Source organism: Macaca mulatta, chromosome 2, assembly GCF_049350105.2.
Source record: "Macaca mulatta isolate MMU2019108-1 chromosome 2, T2T-MMU8v2.0, whole genome shotgun sequence".
NCBI lineage: Eukaryota > Metazoa > Chordata > Mammalia > Primates > Cercopithecidae > Macaca > Macaca mulatta.
Genome location: NC_133407.1, coordinates 64202474 through 64226317, shown reverse-complemented (window position 1 = coordinate 64226317; position 23844 = coordinate 64202474). Strand labels below are relative to the sequence as shown.

The window sequence follows — 23844 nt, the reverse complement described above, 5'->3', positions numbered from 1 at the left end:
ATGTAATAATTACACTTGTATGAAATAAGGCCTGTTTTAAATTATCCAGCTTGCATCCTTCACTATAACACTCTCTGTGTAATACTCTTATGACATATACAAGATTCAAGAAGCCAATACCTCAATCCACAGCAAGGAATAAAATGCAGCCACTGGTTACCACTAATATGTACATATGTACACAGATATGTCACATTAGAACAGCAATTCAGAGTTAATTGCCTTGGGGCAAGTTGGTCATATAAAATAAATGCAGATCTTGGGAACAGCTTTGGAGCTTTCTATATAAGTATTGTTTATTCCTATGATGAAAGAATTGTAAATACAATTAATTTTGTAAAAAATTTCCCTAGCTGTCCCTCCCCCAACCTATGTTAAGAGTACAAATTGCCAGTGGAGCAGCAGCAGAGCACTGCATTAATGGAGACCTGGGCCTGGCACCCTGCTGGGGTCTCATAAGCACATGGCCATTCCCATCTTCATTTCTAAAAGACTGTAAAACCATCCCAAAATTTGGCACCATGGGGACTATTGGCAATTCGAACTCGAGCTAGCAAGGGAATCTAAGAAGCCTTGGGTGACAATTCCAAAGCTTTGGCAGTGCTGCTTAGGGAAGCTTCACATGCAGACATCTCAAATGAATTTCCCTAATGGCTAGACTCAGCATTCCCGGGTCCCGGGGAGCAGCCAGTGTGCTACAGGGCACCTCAGGAGTGATGTCTGCAAATCCCCAACAGCTGGAAAAGGGCTAGGGAGACAGAGCTCCAGAAGGAAGAGAACAAAATACTCTGATTTTAGATATAACTACCCTAACTATTAATGAAACTGCTACAGTTTTGCCTAGAACTTCTGTCTTTTAAAATCTACAAGCCATAGTAGGGGAGAAAGAGGCAGTAATGGGAGTAGGATATATACACTCTATTCAGTTAACATTAGAAATGAATTAATTGCACAAAGCAAAATTTAGAAGACGCCTTGTGAACCTCAATTAGAGAGAAAAGTTATGTAACTTGTGCACTCAGCACCATCTGTTAAGAAATTCTGCAGGGCACGTAACCACTGATTTACTAATTTAGTAGCTTTTCTTTTTCATCTTTATCAAAACACTGCTGCTTTCATTTTAGACAATAAAAATAACTGTGGAATTTAAAAATGTCTTTCCCTTGCTATTATACATTTTTGTGCTATGTTAAAAATAAAGAAAGAAAGTTGGCTATGGGCTGTAAAGTGCTGACACCATTGGTGCTGATTTCAGTTTGATGGTGGGTGGGGGCAACTCTCAGGCGTCAGAACGTCCTGAATCCCCAAGCAAACCCAGTCGCCTGGCCTGGCCATATCAGCACTGCTCACAGCCAGCATTTGTTTTCCACATTCCCTTTCCTGTCCCCCCACCCCAAATATTAATACACACATCCACATATTCAGTGTCTCTCCAGAGGCAAATGCTTAAATCTGAAATGGTGGCAGATATTTTGTACTAGAAGATTCTGTGGCTAAAAAATAATAACCAAGGTTCTAACTGTAATGCTGGAAAATACAGTATACAAAAGTAAGCAAATCTCATGGGAAGTCATTAGCAATTCTCAGTGCAGTCAAAGAAAGGTAAGGGCTTAGAGAAATCAAGATAGATTGCAGCCCTCCATATCCACAAGGCAATTTCTTCACTCTCTCAAGCTCTTTCCTGGACACGGCTTTGGGAAAGCTCTACAGCAGCAGGAGGGGAGAGGGCAGGGCTCCACGGGAGGAGGTGTCCGGTGAATGTGGCCTATGGGAAGCTATAACCACAAATGCCCACAGGGAAAGAACACCACCAGGTGGATACAGAGGGGTGGGAGGCAACAAAAGTTCCGTTTGGCTGTTTGAGTCACCTTAGGCAAAGAGAGTGACCCAGCATTTTCTCTAAATAAACTTATAAAATACCAAGGTTGGAAAAACGATACATTAGTGATACAGGAAATGGAGAGCAGCAAGCCAGGCCCCTAAATAATTCTGGCCCACTTCTCAATATGGGTTCATGCTGGAATTCCCGACTTGCTGTGTTGCCACTGCCGGTCTGTTTGCTGCCTCCCCTGCAGGGCTGCAGGCCACAGGGGGCGGTTTGTGTTTGCCTGGGGAAAGCAACCTGATGTGGATGGAGATTTGCAACTAAATGTTAAAGGCTGCTGCCTTTCCATTGTCAAAGAGAAGCTTATTCCAGTAGTTTCCCACCAAATTCCAAGCTGCAGTAGCTGGGAACTCTGTAGCTGGCTTCAAGGAGCACACATACAGTTATAGGCTGCTGCTTCTCAGAACACTGCCTGAAAGACACTTGAAAATCACTAGGAAAGGGGCAAGGAAAAACACAAGAACTGGCAGCTGGAGCTCAATTCAGGGTGGTAACCTCACCAGCTCACTCCTTTCTCGATGCAAACAGCTTACTTGCCAGGGAACACTGTGACTCATTCAGTATCATTTCCTTCATCTACTGCTGAAAATGGAAGGAATCATGGTATTGTGACTTGGTTTTTTCATTTCCCCTAACATGGTTTCTTGGTCATGTAAGATGAAAAATCATGGTGTCTGTTTGTGAATTTAACAGCTGCCTATTACATACGGTAAGGACTAAGCAAAAAGGTTAACGGTCATGCATGATTTGGATAAATGCACAAAGGCTGGTCAGGTGGTATACAAAGTCTATTTAACTAATAAAGGAAGCAAGGGAAAAGGGTTATTTCTGCTGTGCAGGCAGTTGCCACTGGTCTCCCATCCTCTCTGCTTCTCGCAGTCCCCAAGAGCAGCCAAAATAATAAACCATTCCAAATCTGCTTTCAAGCTGCTACTGAGCAGAAAACATGGGCTCAGAAGGACAAAGCATTCTTAGGACAGCTCTGTCTCTTGGCAGAGGGTGTTGCCACGTCAGCCCCTGACCACTCACAGGTGACGCAGTGGCCTGTCTCCTGCAGCACTGGGTGGCCTGTCCTGTCCACTGTTCCAAAGAGAGGACACAACAGCTGATGCCTGGAGGACCCTGAACAGGATCTTGAAAAGAATCTTGAGGGAGACTAAATGGCACATATGCTATTCACTTCATATACGTGACTCTATAGCTATTTATTTATATATTTTTGACACTGGATGAAAGAGTTGGGAAAACACGAAGAAACCATTTTCCAGCTTCTTAACTACATTGGCCAAGGGCACCCTCTGTTCCTCACTGCTTATAGACCTAAGACCACCAGGGAGGGGGGAGTCCATGTCTGGGATGGATGATCCTAATTACAACTCCCACACTTTTCACTAAATTAAAAGAGACCAGTGTGTTGCAAGTCCTTTAGTCTAAGGCAGCTGAGACCCCTGAAGGGTTCACTGCTCTTCTGTTTTGCTGCTATTCCTGAACTTCACCACCATGACTGTTATATTGTCAGGGCAGCCTCTGTAAAATGACTGTAAAACTATGCTCTTGGCCCCAAAGTGAGGTTCATCCAAGCGCTCCTTGATGAATCGAACTGCTTCTTCATTGCTGAAAGCATCCCAGAGGCCATCTGATGCCAAGATCATGAACTCAGGCTGAAGCTTGTCCAGGTCAAAGGTCAGGATGTCTGGGTCTGGGATGACCACGTTGAGATTTTTCAGCGGATAATCTCCCAGGGACCGAGACATGGCCAGGATTCCCTGGACCCTCCAAGAGCCATTGAAACTGATGAAACCACCTAGAAAGACAGGATGAGCCCATTAGTTTGACCAGCTGATATCTCACATACCGGAGATAGTCTAGGTGTGTGCGCAACAGGGTGACCTACTTTGTGTGAACTGGGCCGTGGACACTCCCCTTAACCCCATCACTCCCGGGACCCACTGCATGGCCTGGGGTTTCATACTCTACCAGTTGATCCTCATACCCTCATCCTGGCATCTTGAAGGATTTCAAGAATATATCAATAAGAGTACTGAAGGTAGGGGATACATATGGGGGAGGGCATTGATTTTAACTTAACACCATGGTGGCTCAGTGATTGACAGTAGAGAGTGTGAGGATAGGGATTCAAGGAGAGTGGCAAAGGAATGCTGAAAGGCAGGTCACAGGCATATATATCATTTGGCCTGAGGCCACCCTTAAGTGTGCCAATATAGATCTCAAAACAGCTCTGTCCCCCCAAATAGGATCAAGATTAAGAAAAAGCACATATTAGTGTAGTCATTAAAGGCTCAGGTCAGACTACTTGAATGTGATTCCTGGCTCTGTCTCTTCTAGCCATGTCTCACTTTGGATGAGAAACTCTTTCTCTGATCCTTAGTCTCCCTGCCTGCAAAATAGAGACAGTATCTATTTTATTGGGTTGTTGAGAAATGAAGGTGTTATTCCACATAAGTCATTTGGCAAGGTCCCTGAACATAATATACACTTAATAACTGTATCTATTATTTTTTTCTCCATTCACATATTTGTCAGATATTTACTACTCCATGGAAGGCAATGTGCAGGATATGAAGTTATACAAGATCCAGACCTTTCTTTAAAAAAGTAGACAGCCTGGCGGGAGAATTAAGTCACAGAAAGTAATAAATACAATAAGCACGAAGTGGTATTCTTCACGGTGAGACCAGTGTCTGCTAAATGCTGTAGGCAGATGGAGAAGGGAGGGATGATTCCCAGTTCTGATCATGAGGGAGTAATGAACATTAAAGGTGGGCTTTGAGTGATAGGTGAAACATCTATGGGCAGGATACGTAGGAGGACATTCCAAGAAGTGTGGTCTAATAGGCAAGAGCATAAAACCCCGTCCTGGGATTCAACTGTAGTCTCACCATTCACTAGCTGTGTGTGCTTGGGTATGTAAGCCTCTGTGAAGTTCCAGTTTGTTGGTTACAAAATGAGAATAATATTATCAACCTCTTAAGACAGGCAAAGAGAAAGTGTATGCATAAAGTGCTAGGCTTTGCTCCCAGTACAGGGTGAGCACACAATAAATGACAGCTAATGTTGTTGGAAACAGTATAAGGAGTGGCGACAGAAAGCCCAACATGTATATGGCCCAGACTGGCTGGACCTTACTGTCATGCTAAGCAGGAGGGGGAAAGATGTCCTGAAAAGAGGCTGAGGCCAGAGAAAACACACATGAAGATGGTAAAACCAATCACTGTTTCTTAAGCCCTGTAGAAAATATGCCCTTGATCAAATTATGTAAAAGAACAGAGAGGTTAAATTAACCACCTTGGAGACAGTGTCCAAATTTGCTTCTACAAAGAATCAATGTAGAGTGCAGGCGTGGGTAGTGGGTACGGCAGGGAAGAAGAGGAAGGATAAAATGGCCATGACATTTCAAAAGAGTACTGAATGGTAAGATGACATTTTCAGGTGTATTGTGTACACATCCTTGCCTGTGTTGATGCAAGAGTGGGCTAACTTGTACCTTAATTTCACAGCAGACTCTTAACAGGGAGATGGTGTTTTGTAAGTGGGAAGCCAGCAAACTTTGCTTTTACTGCCTGGAGGTCATCTAAGCTTGATGGATGCTCCTAAAATACCATTTGTTTCATCCCATCAACAGAAAACCTGACCAATGCTTTCATTAAAAACTATTTTGCAACTCAAGCAGTCACTGAAGCAGGAGGTTGTAATAAAATTCAACACATTTTGACTTAACAGTATGGTTCCCTACTGTGAAAACTAAAATGTTGATTAGGTTCATTCAATTCATTCACTGGGCAGAAGCTGACCTGTAGAGATCAATGTGCAGATTAACCCAGAAAGCAGGGGCCCATCCTGGTCAGACTAGTGTCTATGAGCACCTCGCTTGCTCCCCTTTGACAGCTGACCTGCTGCCTGGCACATCGTGAACAGCATACATCCTGCAGCTCTCAGTCTGAAAAGCAAAAGAATGCTTCCCTTCCATAGGTGTAAAGGTATCCTCTGAAATCTAATTATGAAAATGTAATAATCAACTGATAATTATCCTCCTTGTCATCGTCCAATGTCCAATGTCACTCTAGCAAAGCCCACACAGGCCACACTACTTAAAACTGCAACTCCCTGACACTCCCCTTACCTGCTTCATGTCTTTCCATAGCAGTTACCACCTTGTGATACACTATATGAATGACTTATTTTTACTATTTTTTTTGTTAATGTCTACTTACTCCACTCCCCACCCCCATGACAATTTCAGAATATAAGTTTCGTGAAAGCTTGGGAATGGGGCTTTGTTTTATCCCCAGCTCCTAGAATATTGAATAAACGAATGAATGAATGAATAAGGGGCCCCTCTACCCCTAACCTTGCTCTGAAATATTTACTTATACCAGGCAGTAAGCCAGATGCTCAAGGTATAGAGATGAACAAAACCAAGTTCCTGTCTTCAAAGAGGTGACAGTCAGGAAGGCAAGGCAGATAGGAGAGCCAGGTATGTCCATGTATTGTAAAAGGTGACCCAAGACATCCACATAGGATGCTGGGGAAAGGCAGAGGGGCATCCACCCCAGACTTGGAAGGCCCTTGCCACAGTGTGACATGGAAAGCTTCCAAAAGAACACCTTAAACTGAATCTTATGGGATAAGTAACTGTCACCCAGAACAGCACTTGCAAAGGCACAGAGGTATTGGAAACAAGGTCTTTTGAGGAATGATTAGTAATTTGGTGTGGCTCCGAGGGAAGCAGCATATAGCAACAGGCTAGAGAAAAGTGAGGACCAGGGGCCCAAAGATCTTACTAGCCTTTAAACTGGTAATGGGCTTTTTAGTTCTTTTGGAATCTTTGGCTATGAAGGACAGATTTAGTGGCCATTTATTTGATAGGCAACGATACAAAGTTAATCTCAGTTACCTCAGTAGCAGCCTCTGTCTAATCTCAGTTACCACAGTAGCAGCCTCTCTAATACCGGGTAACTGAACATTTTATCCAGGAGCTCCCCAAGCAAGCCGCCTTGTTCACCAGCAAGACAGTAGACATTTCTTGGAGGTGTTCACAAGCTTACCTGCTCTCTTTATCCTCTTTCTTTCCTTCAACTGGTAAGGCTTGTGATCATGAGACAAAGGAATAGCGTTCCCATCTTTGTCACACAGGACCCCGCGCGAATCACCCACGTTGGCCACAGTGAGGTCTTTATCTGATAGCAGAGCAATCAAACACGTTGTGCCTTAAAAACAGAAGAGAGAGACAATGCGGGAGGTCAGCAATGCGTTCAGGTTCCATTGCTTCTTGTGGTAACTGGATTCTTCAGTCATTAAAATTGCTTCTGGGTGAGAAGAAATTGCTGGGTGAGAATTTGACTCCAGCCACTATGAAAATGACGGCTGTTCGCTTCGACAACAATGATCAAATCTGACAGTCAATTTTCTTAACCATATTAGAGTGTCACTAAAATAGGCTAGGATAACATTATAATTTTCCTAAATCACTTTGTCTCTGCTACTCTTAAACACATATCATATTTAAAAGGATTAGGAGAGAAACAAAATCAGTTTGAAGTTTCAGTCAACTGATACACACTTTAGGCTTCTGCTTGGTGCTGAGTTTCTGTGAAGTGCCAGTTGGAAGTGGGAAGGATGGGGGCGGTGTGGTGGGCTCCTCATTTCTAGGAGGGCCTAGAAATGCCAACAGCTGAATCCTGTGGAGCATGAGGAAGTTGTGATGTCGGGGCAGGATGAGCTTGCCTATTCAAAGTCTGACAGCAAAGACTGGTGGCCAGAAACAGGTCAGCTCCAGGGTGTGATGGAGGCAGACCATAAAGACAGAAGCAGAAAAAGCTCTGGTGATGACGGAACTAAAGCCTAGGGAGAGGGTGGTCTGAGTCAGAAGGAAGCAAGATTGAAGATGTCCTTGCCTGAAGCCCACACAAGACACAAAGGACAAGCTCTCCTGAAATTCTTTTTGAAATGGGAATGGATAAAAGCAAATAGCGTTGAACATTCTGGTCTAGTTGGAGCCTGCCCTGTCCAGTTCCTTTCTGTTCACCTCTTCCTTTTTGACAGTGTCACTCAATATGCAAATATCTGCTGAAATGCACAACCCATTCAGCTCTAGCTTCAAACATATCACCCTTACTTGTTAAAATTATGCATTAAGGCCGGGCGCAGTGGCTCAAGCCTGTAATCCCAGCACTTTGGGAGGCCGAGGCGGGCGGATCACAAGGTCAGGAGATCGAGACCACAGTGAAACCCCGTCTCTACTAAAAATACAAAAAATTAGCCGGGCGCGGTGGCGGGCGCCTGTAGTCCCAGCTACTCAGGAGGCTGAGGCAGGAGAATGGCGGGAACCCGGGAGGCGGAGCTTGCAGTGAGCCGAGATCGCGCCACTGCACTCCAGCCTGGGCAACAGCATGAGACTCCGTCTCAAAAAAAAAAAAAAAAAAAAATTATGCATTAATTAGTCTTCATTAATGTTTCCTTCCTCATTAAGGTCATATTCCATAACAAGAATGTCAACTGTATCTAAATGGCTCTTTAGTTTTCATGGCACAACAAAAAAGACTGAATTTTTTTTGTCTTTTTTTAAGAGAGGGGATCTTGCTCTGTTAGCTAGGCTAGGGAGCAGTGGTGTGATCATAGCTCACTGAAACCTCAAATTCCTTGGCTCAAGCAATTCCCCCACCTCAGCCTCTGGAGTAGCTGGGACTACAGGTGCACACCATGGTGCTGGCTTGAAAAAAATAAAAATAAAAATAAGTAACTGAATTCTTTTTTAAAAAATGTTACTCTAAGTTCTGGGATATGTGTGCAGAATGTGCAGGTTTGTTACATAGGTATACATGTGCCATGGTGGTTTGCTCTACCCATCAACTTGTCATCTAGGTTTTAAGCCCCGCATGCATTAGATATTTGTCCCAATGCTCTCCCTCCCCTTGCCCCACAGCCCCTGACAGACCCTGGTGTTTGATGTTCCCCTCCCTGTGCCCATATGTTCTCATTGTTCAACTCCCACTTATGAGTGAGAACATGCAGTGTTTGGTTTTCTGTTCCAGTGTAGGTTTGCTGAGAATGATAGCTTCCGGCTTCATCCATGTCCCTGCAAAGGACATGAATTCATCCTTTTTTATGGCTGCATAGTATTCCATGGTGTAAATGTGCCAAATTTTCTTTATCCAGTCTATAATTGATGGATATTTGGATTGGTTTCAAGTCTTTGCTATTGTGAATAGTGCTGCAATAAACATATGTATGTATGTGTCTTTATAGTAAAATGGTTTATAATCCTCTGGGTATATACCCAGTAATGAGATTGCTGGGTCAAATGGTATTTCTGGTTCTAGATCCTTGAGAAATTGCCACACTGTCTTCCACAATGGTTGAACTAATTTAGACTCCCACCAACAGAAAAAAAAAAAAAAAGCAACACTGAATTCTTAAATAGACATAAAGAATAAATACAAGTTGATATCAAGAGCAGAGAGAATAATTAAAATAACTATCATAATCAGTTATTATAGTTCTGCTTGAAATTCCATTCTTAAGCTTATTTAACTAAAAATGCCTTGATCAGATATGGAAACACATGAAATGTTGGTTACTGCAGGATTTCTAATACAAAAGGCCTTGAGAAAAAAAAAGACTAATCTCATGGATTATCAAAACAATTTTTAAAAAGCTATAAGAATGAAAATTAAGCAAAAGCACAATCCGCACAATTAGAAATTGTTGTTCTCAGTTTTTGATAGTGTTTTTTTGATACTGGAAACTGAAATTTTGGTATTCAACATATCCTCACTTTGTCCTCAAGCATCTGATTGAGTTAAATTGTCCTACACAATCATAGCATAAATTCTCCAATAAGGCACAGTCTTGAAAGGTAAAACAGAAAGATTGCTTCATGGGATATTACATGGCTTGTAGGCATTACTTCAGCATCACTCTTGGAATCCTCTCTCTATAGGACTCTCTTCTCACAATGTACTTTTTGGGTGAGTGTGTCACCGACCTTGGCTTCCACACTTTCTAAGTCTATGCAGTTAGCCTGGTTGACACTCCTGAGGTGTACACCAACTGCCTAGTAGGCATTTCCATTTGCTTGTACTCCAGGGGATCCAAGGAAAGGCTTTAGGGCCTCCATGAGAGGGAAGGGGAGGAATCCAGCTGGCTGAGTTAAAGGCCACTTCTCCAGCCACATTTCAACTAGGACAGCTCTACTTCCACCTGTTAACAGCTAACAAGTGAGCTGCCATGCAAGATTTCTTTTCAAACAAGGGAGAAGGAGTCATTCTTGCAGCTAGAAAAATAAAATAAAATTTAGTCCCATATTTTGTGATTAAGAATCACTGAAGGGTTTTAAGCAGGATAGTGACACAATGAGATTCATGTTTTAAAAGATGATTCCAGGGGCAATGCAGAAGATAGATAAATTGGGAGCAGTGAGAACAGGTGGAGTTAATGAGGATCTGAATTAATGTAGTAAATATAGGGACAGAGGATATGTGATAGGTTCTTATTTTTTATTTTTAGAGATGGGTTCTCACTATATTGCCTAGACTAGTTTTGAACTTCTGGCCTCAAGTGATCCTCCTGCTGGCCTTCTAAAGTGCTGGGATTACAGGTGTGAAACACTGTGCCCAGCTCCTGTGACAGGTTTTTAAAAACCAGAATGGATCAGTCATAGAAACTGAGAAGAATAAAGGATGAGGGGAAAAGTTTAGGATAATACCCTTATATCTAGATGGGCGAAACTGGGCATTCCATGGACAAGGACTCAAAAAAGTCTGCTGGGTGCTTCTGAGAAAGGCATCCACCCCCCCCCACTAAAAGAGACACAGAGCAGACAATAACTGTTTGTTTGGCCCAGTGCTAGCCTATGTGTTTCCCAGACGTGTGGCAGCCATCGTGCAGCTATGAAGGGATATCCCTTAGGGTCATGGCAACAAGTGCAGGACTGTAGAGCACAGAGGTAAACAGTAAAGAGCCTGAGTCCCGGAGAATATCAGGGAACTGCTGAACCACCCTAGAACTGCCCTGTCCTTGTTCTATGAGACAATAAATGCCTTTCTTGTTTGAGACTTTTTGAGTTGAATTTTTTTTGTTGTTCCCTGTAATATCTGAATTTGGTGAGAGATTTAGAGTGTGGTTGTTCAGCTATACAGTTGTCCCTTGGTATCTGCTGGGGATTGGTTCTAGTACTCCCTACAGATAGCAAAATCCATGGGTGGCCAAGTCCCTTATATAAAATGGCTTAGTATTTGCATATAACCTATGCACATCCTCTTGTATACTTTAAATCATCTCTAGATTACTTATAATCTACAATGTAAATGCTATTTAAATAGTTGTTATATTATTTTTTAATTTGTATTATTGTTATATTGTTTTTTATTGCTTTAAAAATATTTTTGATCTGTGGTTGAATCCACAAATGCAGAACCCATGGACATGAAGGGCCAGCTGTACTCACACGCTATTGAATATACTTAAGATTTATGACCCACCTTTGTCACAAACAAATCCCACTGTTTCTGTGGGTAAATTAAGATCTACCTCATGGTGAAGTTTTCAGCACTATACTGCCTATGTTAGCAACAGAATCTTAGACCTGGCCAAAATGGGTGAGCCCCAGATAGCAGGGTTATGAGTTATAGATATATTCTGAATTACTGAAATGTCTCCATTCCTCTCTCTACAGAGGAAACCTGCCCCCATCCTGGGTGAGATGTGTGTGGTTCTGGAGAAATAATATGTGGAAAGCAAGGCTGAGCACCGGGGTGGGAGGCTTAAGAATGATCTGAAACAAACCAGGACACCAAAACCAGCTTATTGTTTGGGCTTTGCAGTTTTAGCTTAGGATTGTAACAGACAGCTTACAATCTAATCTTGCTTGACAGAACGAATTGCTTGTTACTGGGAAACTCCAGAAAAGATATTATGCCCAAGAGAAAATGAAAAAATCATTTCCTTTTTTATACTTGAGACAAAACACTTGCAAGATTCTGGCTATTAGTTCTGAGATAAAATATTTATTCCATCATAGCACTGTATTTATCAAAAATACCAGGGCCTGACAATGTTACTTAATTCTGAACCTCAGGATATTTCTATATTAACGATTTAATCTAGATGAGAACTTAACTGCAAATCTGAAAGAGATCTTGAAAATTTCACCTAATAACCTTATCTCACAGGTTTAAAAAAAACCAAAAGGCTAAAAAAAAAAAAAAAAAAAAAATGGTGAATTCACATGGACTAGACTTCAATGTCCTAGCTAAGTGAGGTCTGGCAAATTATTTGACTTTTAAGCCTCAGAAAATGGCACCATAATCCATCCATTGCTCAAGCCAGAACCTAAGAATCATCCTGGCTTTTTCTCTTTTCCTATTTCCTGACATTCAGTCCATCATTAAGTTCTGTTACTCTTACCTCTAAAATATCTCTTAAACCCTTCCAGTTCTCTTGTTCTCACTGCATTGACTCCAGTCCCAACCACTGTCATTTTAGCCCCTGGGCTATTTCAGTAGTCCAGGTGAGAAACAATGGTGGCAAGTCCTGCATGACCTGGCCCCTAGCTAATTTGTCTAATATCATGTCACATCACTCCCTTCCTTGCTCAAGGCCTCCCTCCTGTTGCCCATACATGCCAACCTTTTTGTCATCTTTGGGCTTTTGTACTCGCTGTTCTCTCTGCCCGACATGTTCTCCTGTGCTTGACATTGGCTGACTGACCCATATGAAGATGTTGTAGCCCAAGTGTGACATCTTCAGAGAGGCCTTTTCTGACAGGGATTGTATTTCCTCATTGTTTTGCTTACTGCCCTTACAACACACAATTATGTAGATATCTTGCTTATTTATTTAGACTATTTATTTATTTAGTGTCAGTCTTCCCCTTTAGAATATAAACTTCACAAGATACATTAGTCCATTCTCACACTGCTATAAAGAAATACCTGAGACTGGGTAATTTACAAAGAAAACAGGTTTAATTGGCTTATGATTCTCAAGGCTGTACTGGAAGCATAGTGGCTTCTGCTTCTGGGGAGGCCTCAATAAGCTTCCAATCATGGCAGGAGGCAAAGGAGGCATGAGGCCCTTCACATAGCTGGAGCAGGAGGAAGGAGGTGCAGTACACTTTTAAACAACCAGATCTCACAAGAACAGCACCAAGAAGGACGGTGATAAATCATTCATGAGAAACCGCCCCCATGATCCAATCACCTTCCACCAGGCCCCACTTCCAACAATGGAGATTACAATTTGACATGAGATTTGGGCAGGGACACAGATCCTAACCGTATCAGAAGTTTTGGATTTTCCCACCATAATGCTGATGTCTAGAATATCAAAAGCACCCAACATTTGCTAAATAAACAAATTAATAGATGAGTGAATAAGCATTCACACATAATGTCCTGACCTGACATAATGCTAAGCTCCTAAAGTCTTGCTCTGACAGTTGAGCCCAGTTCAGTACCACAATGGACAACACCATCGTCCAGCTACTGCCATACAAGGAGCTATCAGATGTAGCAAAATACACTTTACACACTGATGAAAACATGATGACCCTCCCGTACATGTACAGCTCATGCTCACATGCTCACTCCTGGTAGGTGGAGAGAACTTCTGGCCCAGGTATGTCCCAAGTTCTTTCCTCCATCCAGGATTCTGGTCCAGTGCAAACAACACATGGGTAGGGCTTCCATCCTCACCACACCACCCAAAGCCATGGCACTTTGTGAAGCAATAAAGGTACATCACAATGGTCATTATGAGGACCATCTGTGTCTGCTTCTGAACTCAATATGTACTTCAGCAAAATGGGCATGTTTTTGTGTTGGCCTAATAGGGAAGACACACAAATGCAAATTATGTATCAGTCTATTCCTGTAAACCAACATTCTCCCCTCTGATTTAATTTCTGGAATGCAGACTAAGTAACAATACACAAAAAAGTTATTATAAACTAAATATTTTGGTTGGATAATATTAGACAATTAATTCATTTGACAAGTAGAGCTTGAGAAAACTGTAAATCCTAATGAGGATTATGTAACTTGGGGTATCTCAGACATCTTTTAAACTCCTCGTTATAAATAGTTTTAAAACTTTCTCAGTTAAATTCCTAACAAAGTTGTAATAATGATTCATTCAGTACTATAAACTCTACTAAGTGGCTCACAAACACTTGCAATTGATTTTCAAACATTCAGGGTAGGGAGGGCCAGTATTCTCCCTCTAAGCAGATGAGGAAAATGGGACTCAGAAACCTCAAATGTCTTATCCTTCATGCCCACCCCAATCCTCAGCCCCTCCCCCAGCATTATGAGTCTGTGTAGTGTACAAAGCACTATGATAAAAACAGTTTCTTTTCCATGAAACCTCAAGTGTCTTATCCATGATCACATTGCTCAATGCATATGTACTGAATGAGTAAATGACTAAAAAACCTGGGAATCCCAAATTGTCACTTTAGTGATAATGAAAATGATGGGCGGGGTGTGCTGGCTCACACCTGTAATCCCAGCATTTTGGGAGGCTGAAGCAGGCGGATTACCTGAGGATAAGAGTTCGAGACCAGCCTGGACAACATGGTGAAACCCTGTCTCTACTAAAAATACAAAAATTAGCCGGGGGTAGTGGCACATGCCTGTAATCCCAGCTACTCGGGAGGCTGAGGCAGAAGAATTGCTTGAGCCTGGGAGACAAAGGTTGCAGTGAGTCAAGATAGTGCCACTGCACTCCAGCCTGGCTGAAAGAGTGAGACTCTGTCTCAAAAAAAAAAAAAAAAAAAAAAAAAGAAAAGAAAAGAAAATGATGGTCCCTACTACTTAAGTATTTTATTATAATGCTAAACATTTTATTTATATTATATACTTAACCTCTCTGGAACTTAAAAACAAGAGGCTTGGATTAGTTAACCTCCAGGCCCCTTTCAGCTTGAATACTCTGCAGGTCTTAAATTGAAATTGCAAACTCCAATCCTTTCAGGTCAGGTGTAAGAAAAAATCTTGGCCTTCTTGGCGTAGCTTTACCCTGCTACTTTTGATGGGAACCTGGGTTCTAAAACATTTTTCGGCTCTAAGGAAGGGCAAGCATGATGACAAGTGAAACTGACATCAGGTTTCAGTGTTGGGGCTACAAAAGGGAGCGGGGGACTTGTAACAAACCAGAGAACACGTGCTCAGGGGAAAGCAGTTCCTCAGCAATGAAAATGGTTGCTGTGTAGGAATGCAGGTGCACTGGGAATGTTTCCTCCGATTTTTCAAGGGAAGTCGTTTTTGTATGAACTCTCCTGATTTTTAAACGTTGGCAACTTTTATCTTAAAAAGCAGTACAAGCCAAGCAAAAGGCAGCTGTTGGTCAAATCCGGGTTGTTGGTGACCCTGTGCTCCCGGGCTTTCTATTAAATTAAAGCCCAAGATTACTATGATTCTTCATAGTACCCCTTTGTATAACAATAAAGATGACAATGAAATCTTACACTTCTGGTCTGTTTTATGAGTTGTGAAGTGTTTTCTTACCCATTCTGGCACTCAGTTCTCAAAGCTCATCAGACAGGGAGGAATGATCACATCGACCTTATACATGCATAAATTGGGTACAGACAGCTCAGGTATTTGTTTAAGGTCACCTGGCTAGTTAGGTGAGGCAAAGGAGGGAAGAAATCACAATAGAGACCTAGAGCAGCTGAGGGTAACATTTGCATCACATCTCATGGCTGCCCAGCTGCCAACTTACTGTACATCACACATATCATGCTATTTATATGCCTTATTTATGATTCTTTGACCCGTTAGGCTGAAAGTCCCTTTTAGGGCCAGGGAGATGCCTTATTCATTGCTGTATTCTTTTTTATTTTTTTTGAGATGGAGGTTCGCTCTTGTTGCCTGGGCTGTAGTGCAGTGGCGCGATCTTGGCTCACTGCAACGCCTGCCTCCTGGGTTCAAATGATTCTCCTGCCTCAGCCTCCAAAGTAGCTGGGATTACAAGGCGTGCACCACCATGCCCACTAATTTTTGTATTTTTAGTAGAGACGGGGTTTCACCATGTTGTCCAGGTTGGTCTCAAACTCCTGACCTCAGGTCATCTGCCCACCTCGGCCTCCCAAAGTGCTGGGATTACAAGCGTGAGCCACCATGCCCAGCCCATTGCCATATTCTTATAAGAGTGCTTTGTACACTGCACAGACTCATAATGCTGAGGGAGGGGCTAAGGATTGGAGTGGGAGTGGAAGAAATGTGGGTGCTTTTCAATTTATACCTATTAATTGTACTACTTGTATAATTTACCCCTTATACTATGCAAATATAGACACTCTAACCATGTCCACACACATATTCTTATTTTTAAAAATATTAACGGGGCTATCTAGGTGATAGGATTTTGGATTTTTTGTTTTCTTCTTTATAAATTTTTCTGTATTCAGATGAATTTAATGTTATTTAAATGTTGCAGTAAGGTGAAGTTTTACTTATTCACAATGTTTCAGGAGCATATTTACTGCATTAAGCAAAGTATGCAATATATAAAACAAAATATAGAACTAACAATCCTGTTACAAAGAGTTAGATGGAAGAGATGGAAAAGGACTCAGAGGAATAGTGGTAACAATGATGACAGCAGCCATTTTGATAGTACACATTCAGATTCAGATTCAAATATCAATGACTATTCATCAGTGTCTGGGTGACATGAGAGCCTCAGCTGCTTTTAGGCTCTCCCTGCACTGCCTTGCTGCATCTCTAAGTAATACCACCCAATCCTTCTCCTCAGTGGAAACATTCTGCCTTAGGTGCCAATCAAGATCCTCATTCCCTTGCCCCCCTCGAACTTTCTGTAGGCACACAGGTATGGTTTTAAAATTGGAGTCCTGAAAATCCTTATTTTATGAAAATCCACCTTAGTGCAACATTTTCTTAAGTAAGTGACGTCACTTATTATGTTGTTGGGGTAGGGATAGGAAGCTGGATGGAGTAGAGAAAGCTGTGTGGAATTAACATGATTTATAAGCCTTGCTTGATAATGCACGTGGACACTCACCCACACAATGCCAGGCTGCTTATGCTAATAGCAGCTCCCTCCTGTGACATAAAGTCTTTTCTATGAGAATAAGGGAAATTGCCATTTTTGTTCTTTAGGAAAGACAGAGACAGATTGGGGAGGGTAAGGAAGGGGTGGCAAGGGGTAAGGAAAGGGAGGAGGAGAAAGGGGGTGAGACACAGAGAGATAGGCACACACACTTTTCAAAGATTTCAGTGAGGGTATTGCAACAGCAAAAGGGCCATTCATTATACACAGCACGGGAGAATCAACACATTTATAGGATGAGGAGAAATAAAATAGGTTTATCTCATAAAGGTTTGACAATGAATGTTAGTTCAATAACACAATTTCAGGGCCTAGATGACATCAAGGCCTGATAACGGACAGAAATTATATTGGAGTGCAACATACTGGCGAAAGAGTAGGTGAAGGCAGTCATTAATGAAAGTATCACATGGGAAAGATAAGATCACTGTCAGCAGAGGTTTCCAGCCTCCATCTTCCACAGCCAACACTGTGATCAGCCCTGTCCTGAAACACAGATAAAGTACCTGGCAGCTCTCAGATAAGACTCCCTGACCCCTACTCTTGTCTGCATAATCTTCAGGTCCGCCAAAATCTGACCTGCCTAGAGCTTTTTACGAGCCTTTCTTCTAATAATCAATGCCATGGCATAGACAGACTTGTCAGGGATGATACCCTGTGTGGAAAACACTATAAACAGTAAGCTTTTATCTTTCTTTCTTTTCTCTCTTGTCTATTGCCTGAGTCCTTGAACCCCCTGCTCTGACTTTGCTGAGAGGCAGGCCCTCATCAGAGTCATATTAATGTGTGTGGCTGGGCTAAGACTGTGTCACCTGACACATTAGTCTAACTCTGTGCAAGAGGCTATTAAATTAATACTAATTACGATTCAAATCACAAATCCATAGGTCCACTGTAATGAGTCTTGTAGTAATGGGCTTGAAAGTTATTTTATGTTAAGAGAGGACTGGTAGAAAGTAATTGGAAATTAGGAAACGATCTATCTATATGGAAGGACACAAATGGGCCACATTGTGACAGCTGCCATATACTGAGCATTCACCATGCATCAGGCTGTGTACTTAGTCCGTGGCATTTGTAATTTCTTTAATCCTAATAGCCTATGAGGTACTATTATTATTCCTATCTTACAGATGATAAAACTGAGATTATGTGACTAGCCCAAGGTCGTACAGCTAGTAAGGGGCAGAACCCACCTAGTCTGTTGCCAGAGTGTTGCTTTCAACGTCAAGGCAGGCGATTGCTACCTTGTGTTTAATTTTTTTGTGCAAACCAGAAAAAGGTATGTCTTCATCAAGACCCTTTACTACCATCCCCATAAAATGGCTGTAATACATATTTAAATCAACAATGACCACAGTGTGAATGGTGCCTCCCAGAGCGGTGGGGTAATCCAAACATACACAACCATATGGGCAACCCTGCTTGGAGGCTTTATCCCATACCCACTGGCCCCAGGAAGAAAGACATCATAGAACAAGGTCAGTCAATGAGGAAGTTCAGCAGAACAGCACATTAGGGGGTTTCTATTTCATGGAGAGACTTGTAGCAGCCCTAAAACCTGACCGGGAAGAATGAAACACTGACAACAAAATATCTAAGGCAAAGGATATTGTTAAGAACACACCAAGGCCTTCTTCCATCAATACCTGAGGTACTAGGATAGCAAACCATCTTTGTGGGCTTCCAAGCAGACACAACAGTGATGGGACACGCCCATATATGCAGGGAGGCTCATGTGAATCCCCTGGACTGGGTGGAGGCCCAAGGTCCTCTAAAATGGCACCTCCTTGGATCTTCCTATATAATAGAAGCTGCCTCAGCTTCCCCTCATCACACGCTAAAGAGCAGAGTGGCAGGAATGACATTTTATGAGAAATAGATCCATTACAAATTAAAATTTTCCTTTCCTCTCTGATATTTTTGCATAAGCAAACATACCAACTATTGAGTTTGACACTGGCTGAATGTGAGGCAGTCATCTTGATGACAAATTCTATTATTTTAAACCCTAGTGCTATATAGTTTAATTTTAGATTTAGGTATACTTGGGCTCCTCCCCCAACAGACACAGTGATTAATAAGATGGCTACAATAAAGTGAGAAACAGGGTATCAGTGCCAGAAAGATCTTTGCCACAAATGAGGTATGCCACCCTAAATATGAAAAACAATCTCTTTAGTGAGGGAGGTGGGGGTCATAATTCAAGCTTTCAGAATCTGATGGAGTATTCATTTAATTTTCACACTTCACCAGAGTTAAAGTATAGATGTGTCATCTGATTCTCATGAATATTATTTTGAAATCGAAATGTTCTTCAACATCACATTTCAATTGCTATAATACTAGTGTTTATTTCACACTTGGGTGCGGCCTATGGGCACCCTTCTGGTCCTTCCTTTTCTGTTAAGTATGAACATATTAAAGAGAGCTGCTTCCTAGTAAACTGATCACATGCATTGGAGAGTCTTAGGAAACCACAGCAGGTCCACTTGGTGCAGGAGCTTTCATATATACTCTCTAGGCATGACTATTTTGAGGTACATTCAAGCAGACAAGCTTTTGTGATACTCATTAGCATACTTCTCATAGTTATTGCTGGCATTTCGTTCAGACTGTACAATGCTACTGAAATTAATTTATAATTACATAATCACAACATGAATTCTAAGTCCAGTATCTTTTAATGGTAAATAAAATTAATTTCATGGTTGTTTTGATTCTTCCTACATAAGCCAGAGAAGCACCAGCTATATTTTTTCATGTCTTCATGTTATTTGAGGATTCTTCAGTGAGTGGTCTCACTTCTCTTTTAGGGTTCCCAGTAAATTACAAGTATGGTCTCTGCTTTTTTTATGAATGCTATGGGGCTATGGGTGTGGGGTATAACAGGAACTTCTGAAATATAGCCTTATTACAAGGGGCATCTGTCTTTCAATAAAAGGCAGAGAGGAGAAAAGCAGAGAGAGGAAAAGGGGAGAAGAAGATTGAACATGAGAAGCACAGCCTGAAGCATCCGGTACACTTTCTTTAACATTTTTGTTCATGGTGTAGAATCAACCCTCTTTCCTATAGTTTTAATGAAAAACGAACCTGTACTTTGATATTATTAGGTTATCCTTATATAAATGACCATATAGTTATCAATCTATTTACACACACATGTGTTGGTAGGATGATATTTAGAGATATTAAGTTCCCATTCCCTTGCATGTATATGACCCTCTTCCATTCAGCTTGAGACACTCATTGTCCTAGGGACCATTAGGATTGCTATGGCTGAAATGCAAAGAAAAAGAAATAGTTATGCTTAGCTTTTGAATTTCAAGGAGACTGTGGAAAGTCACAAAGTGACAATATTCTCAAGATAAAAATATTCTTACAGGTCTATCAGCCAAGGTTTTGGACCACATCCCAGGCCTATGAAGATGGAGCAAACAGTGAGTTTTCCTGCCCATGAGTACTCTCTTCCTGCTCTCCCTGATGAGTAAGGCTGGCCAGACAGCAGGGGTGTGAGTAGAGTAAGATGCAAGGAAGACAAAGAGGAAAACAAGAGGGAGTCATTGATGTGAGGATCTCCAATAATTATGTGGAGCTTAAAGCATAGAAGACTTAGAACTTGCTTTCCTGGGAATAGCCTAATAAATCATAAACCTTTGCTCCAGTATGGAGAGGCAATGGCTGAATGAGAAGCTAACTGGACAGTAGAGTGTGAAGCAGAGAAAACTGCGGAGAACCGCTGGCCTCCCATTGAGTGAGAACAGTCACTCTCAGGAGCTTCAGCGCCCCAATGAGTGGGCCTTCCGACCACAGGTCATGGAGACTCTGGGTCACCCCCGCAGATGCCAGGACAGTAACACCATCCTGACACTTAGATCGCCCCTGGGGAAAAGGGGGACAAAAACATAAGCTCAATTTGGTATTTACAAAAAAGAACCTGAGAAAATCAGGAAATTATGGAATATACCTGGAAGTGAATGAAATAAGCCCTTGTAAAGCATGCCATTGGCAGGTTCTGCAGTTACTCATAAATCATTTCCAGATGATATTTTCCATCCAAACAGAACACAGGCACTTATAACCTCACTCAAAGGGACAAAATAAAGACTGGGCTATCAAGTGGATGTAGGATAAATAACCCCTAATCAGATTTTGGGCCAATTTGATCCAATAATATTATTAATTCTCTAGCTTGTTTTGGGCTCAGCAGACTATAAAACTGACTCTAAAGCTATGTTTCCAGGAAGTCCCAATGACCTGATAAAATCCTGATATTAATTCTATCTGGCCTATCTGGACACATATCAAAAAGTGATATCTCATCTATGCATCTATATCTGAGAAAATACAAGCATATTACTTCATGAAGATGACCCTCTTTCTCCCTCACACTTCTATCTCCTGTACTTAATAATATAGGACAGGATCGTGTGTGTGTGTGTGTGTGTGTGTGTGGTGACTAAATGGTTCTGTGTTCCTTGTTCCCTCATTCAGTGCCTGCTATGTACAAAGTACTAGGTGTGTTCTGGGGAAATAAAGACAAATAAAATATAGTCCTTACCCCCAAGGCACTTAGTGTCTAATGCCAAAATAAAATCTAACAGACACTTAGAATTCAGCATGATAAATGTTATGACAGTGCTATGAGAGAGAGAGCCTGGATGTATGGGTGTGGGTGATAGCAGAGAGGGGAACTTGTCTCAGTCTGAGGAGATGGCAGGTAGGTGGTGGAGAGGAGAGCTGGGAGTAAGTGAGACCTCAACTCTCTCTTACACATGCAGCAGAGAGAGGAATTCACATAGTTTAATATGGTTCTTGACACAAAGAAGGAGGTAAAGAAGCAATCTGTAGAATAAAACCAAATGAAAGGAGCAACCTTCAAAAGAAGATTTCTTTGTAATTCACTTTCAAAACAAAGAATAGAAAAAAAATACTTGTTTATGCTCTTTGACATAATAATGCCAATTCTTGGATTTTATCCTAAGGAAATAATCAGAGATTTGAACAGAGCTTTATGTACAAGGATTGACCTCACAGAATTACTTAAAGTAGCAAAACAATGAAGACAGCCAAAATGAGTAGCTATAGTATGACAAATACATTATTAACTATCCAAACAAGAAAGCGTTATAAGGACATTAATTATAGTGTTTCTGAAGAATATATATTGTCATGAGAAAGTCTCATATTTTAAGTAAAAAATAAAACACTGTTTATAAAATTTAAAAATAAATATTACATTAGCATTTTTACTTGAAAAGAACTAGATATAAAATATTCCAATTTCATTCATATAAATACTTGAAATGTGTATACAAATATATGCAAAAGATATTAGAAGAAAAAAGGATATCAGTTTTGAAAGTTGATTTGAATTTTTAAAAAAAACTTCTCTGAAATTTTCCTGATTTTCTAGATATAATATGACTCATTTATAGAAATTACTTCACTTTTACCAAATTCAGTGCTTTTTACCTTCATGTTTCTTGGTGTTAGGCATTTTTTCCTCTCCTACTGAGGGTCTTTTGTCATGGTCCACAATGACTTGACTGGACTTTTTGATAGTTGTTTGATTTTCCTCACTGCATCAACCTGTCATTTCAGTCACTGAAGACTGTGGCTATGCAAGTGAAATACTGATAAACCTTACTGCCTCCCTGTTTTCCGTTTTGGCCAATGTAGTTCCAGAGAGAGAAAAAAACACTATCAGAAGGAACAGGGAACGCCAGGTCGTAGACTCATCATCGGTAGGCTTGGAAAGCTCTGGGTTCGCTGACACCACACTCAGGTAACACCACCATACCATGTGGTTAGATGCTTTTGCCCAGGAAGGGACAAGGGATAGCCAGGGAGGTCAGGGGAAAAGCGATAGAGGGCAGCAGGAACAGGGTGATTATGAAACACCTGCTGCATGGGAAGCCTTGACCAGGGAGAGCCAGCTCTAGAACAGGTGGTGAGTCTGTTTCTGCTACGGGCAGTTACTGAGTGGGTATCACATGATACAGGGGACCAGGCTGATGGAGGGCAGGGCTGGTGAGAAGGAAGAGTTACAGGATGCCAGAATCTCAAACCAGATGTCAAGTCACAATAGGAAATGTTATTAACTAAACAGCTACAATGTGCTAGACACTCCCTTCGCTGTTCACGCAAACCTGACCTCATCCAGTTTCACAAAAATCCTGCAAGGTACACGGGATTATTACTACTACCCTCTACCCCATTCCACCGATATGGAATAAGAAGCTCACCAATATCACATTGCTTTTGAGTAGAAGACCAAGATTTTGAACCCAGGTCTGACACCCTAAATCAGGCTTTAAAAAATTTCTGCAAGATGTAGAACCTTATTAGGAGTATGGCAAAGAGACAGTTAGCTTTGGCAGCAAATAGCTTTATTTAAGGATTCTTTAAAGTTTATGCAGGTTGGGTATCCCAAATTCAAAAATCCAAAATCCAAAATGCTCCAGTGAGCATTTCCTTTGAGTATCATGTTGGTACTCAGAAAGATTTTGTTTCTGTTTTGGTTTTTTTTTTTTTTTCCCCTGAGACAGGATCTCACTTTGCTGCCCAGACTAGAGTACAGTGGCAAAATCCTGGCTCACTGCAGCCTCGATCTCCTGGGCCCAAGTGATCCTCCCACCCCAGCTTCCCAGGTAGGTGGGACTAGAGGTGTGTGCCACCGTGTCCATCTAATTTTTGTATTTTTTGGAGAGATGAGATCTCACCATGTTGCCCAGACTGTTCTCGAACTCCTGGGCTCAAGTGATCTGCCTGCCTCAGCCTCCCAAAGTGATGGGATTACAGGCATGAGCTACCGCACCCTGCTGGTTCTCAGAAAATTTTGAATTTTGGAACATTTCAGATTT

General features: G+C 41.6%; 1 protein-coding gene across 2 annotated transcripts in view; it reads right to left on the bottom strand.

The window, feature by feature from the left end:
* Positions 1–270: 270 nt before the first annotated feature.
* Positions 271–23844, bottom strand: part of PPM1L (protein phosphatase, Mg2+/Mn2+ dependent 1L) — a 306752-nt gene continuing 283178 nt past the window's right edge. For both annotated transcript variants that reach the window (XM_015131708.3, XM_077991623.1), the window contains exons 3-4: positions 6952–7113; positions 271–3689 (exon numbers count right to left, since the gene is read on the bottom strand). In XM_015131708.3, the coding sequence (XP_014987194.1) occupies positions 3343–3689; positions 6952–7113 (509 nt within the window). In that variant the 3' untranslated portion in view covers positions 271–3342. The remainder of the gene's footprint in view (positions 3690–6951; positions 7114–23844) is intronic.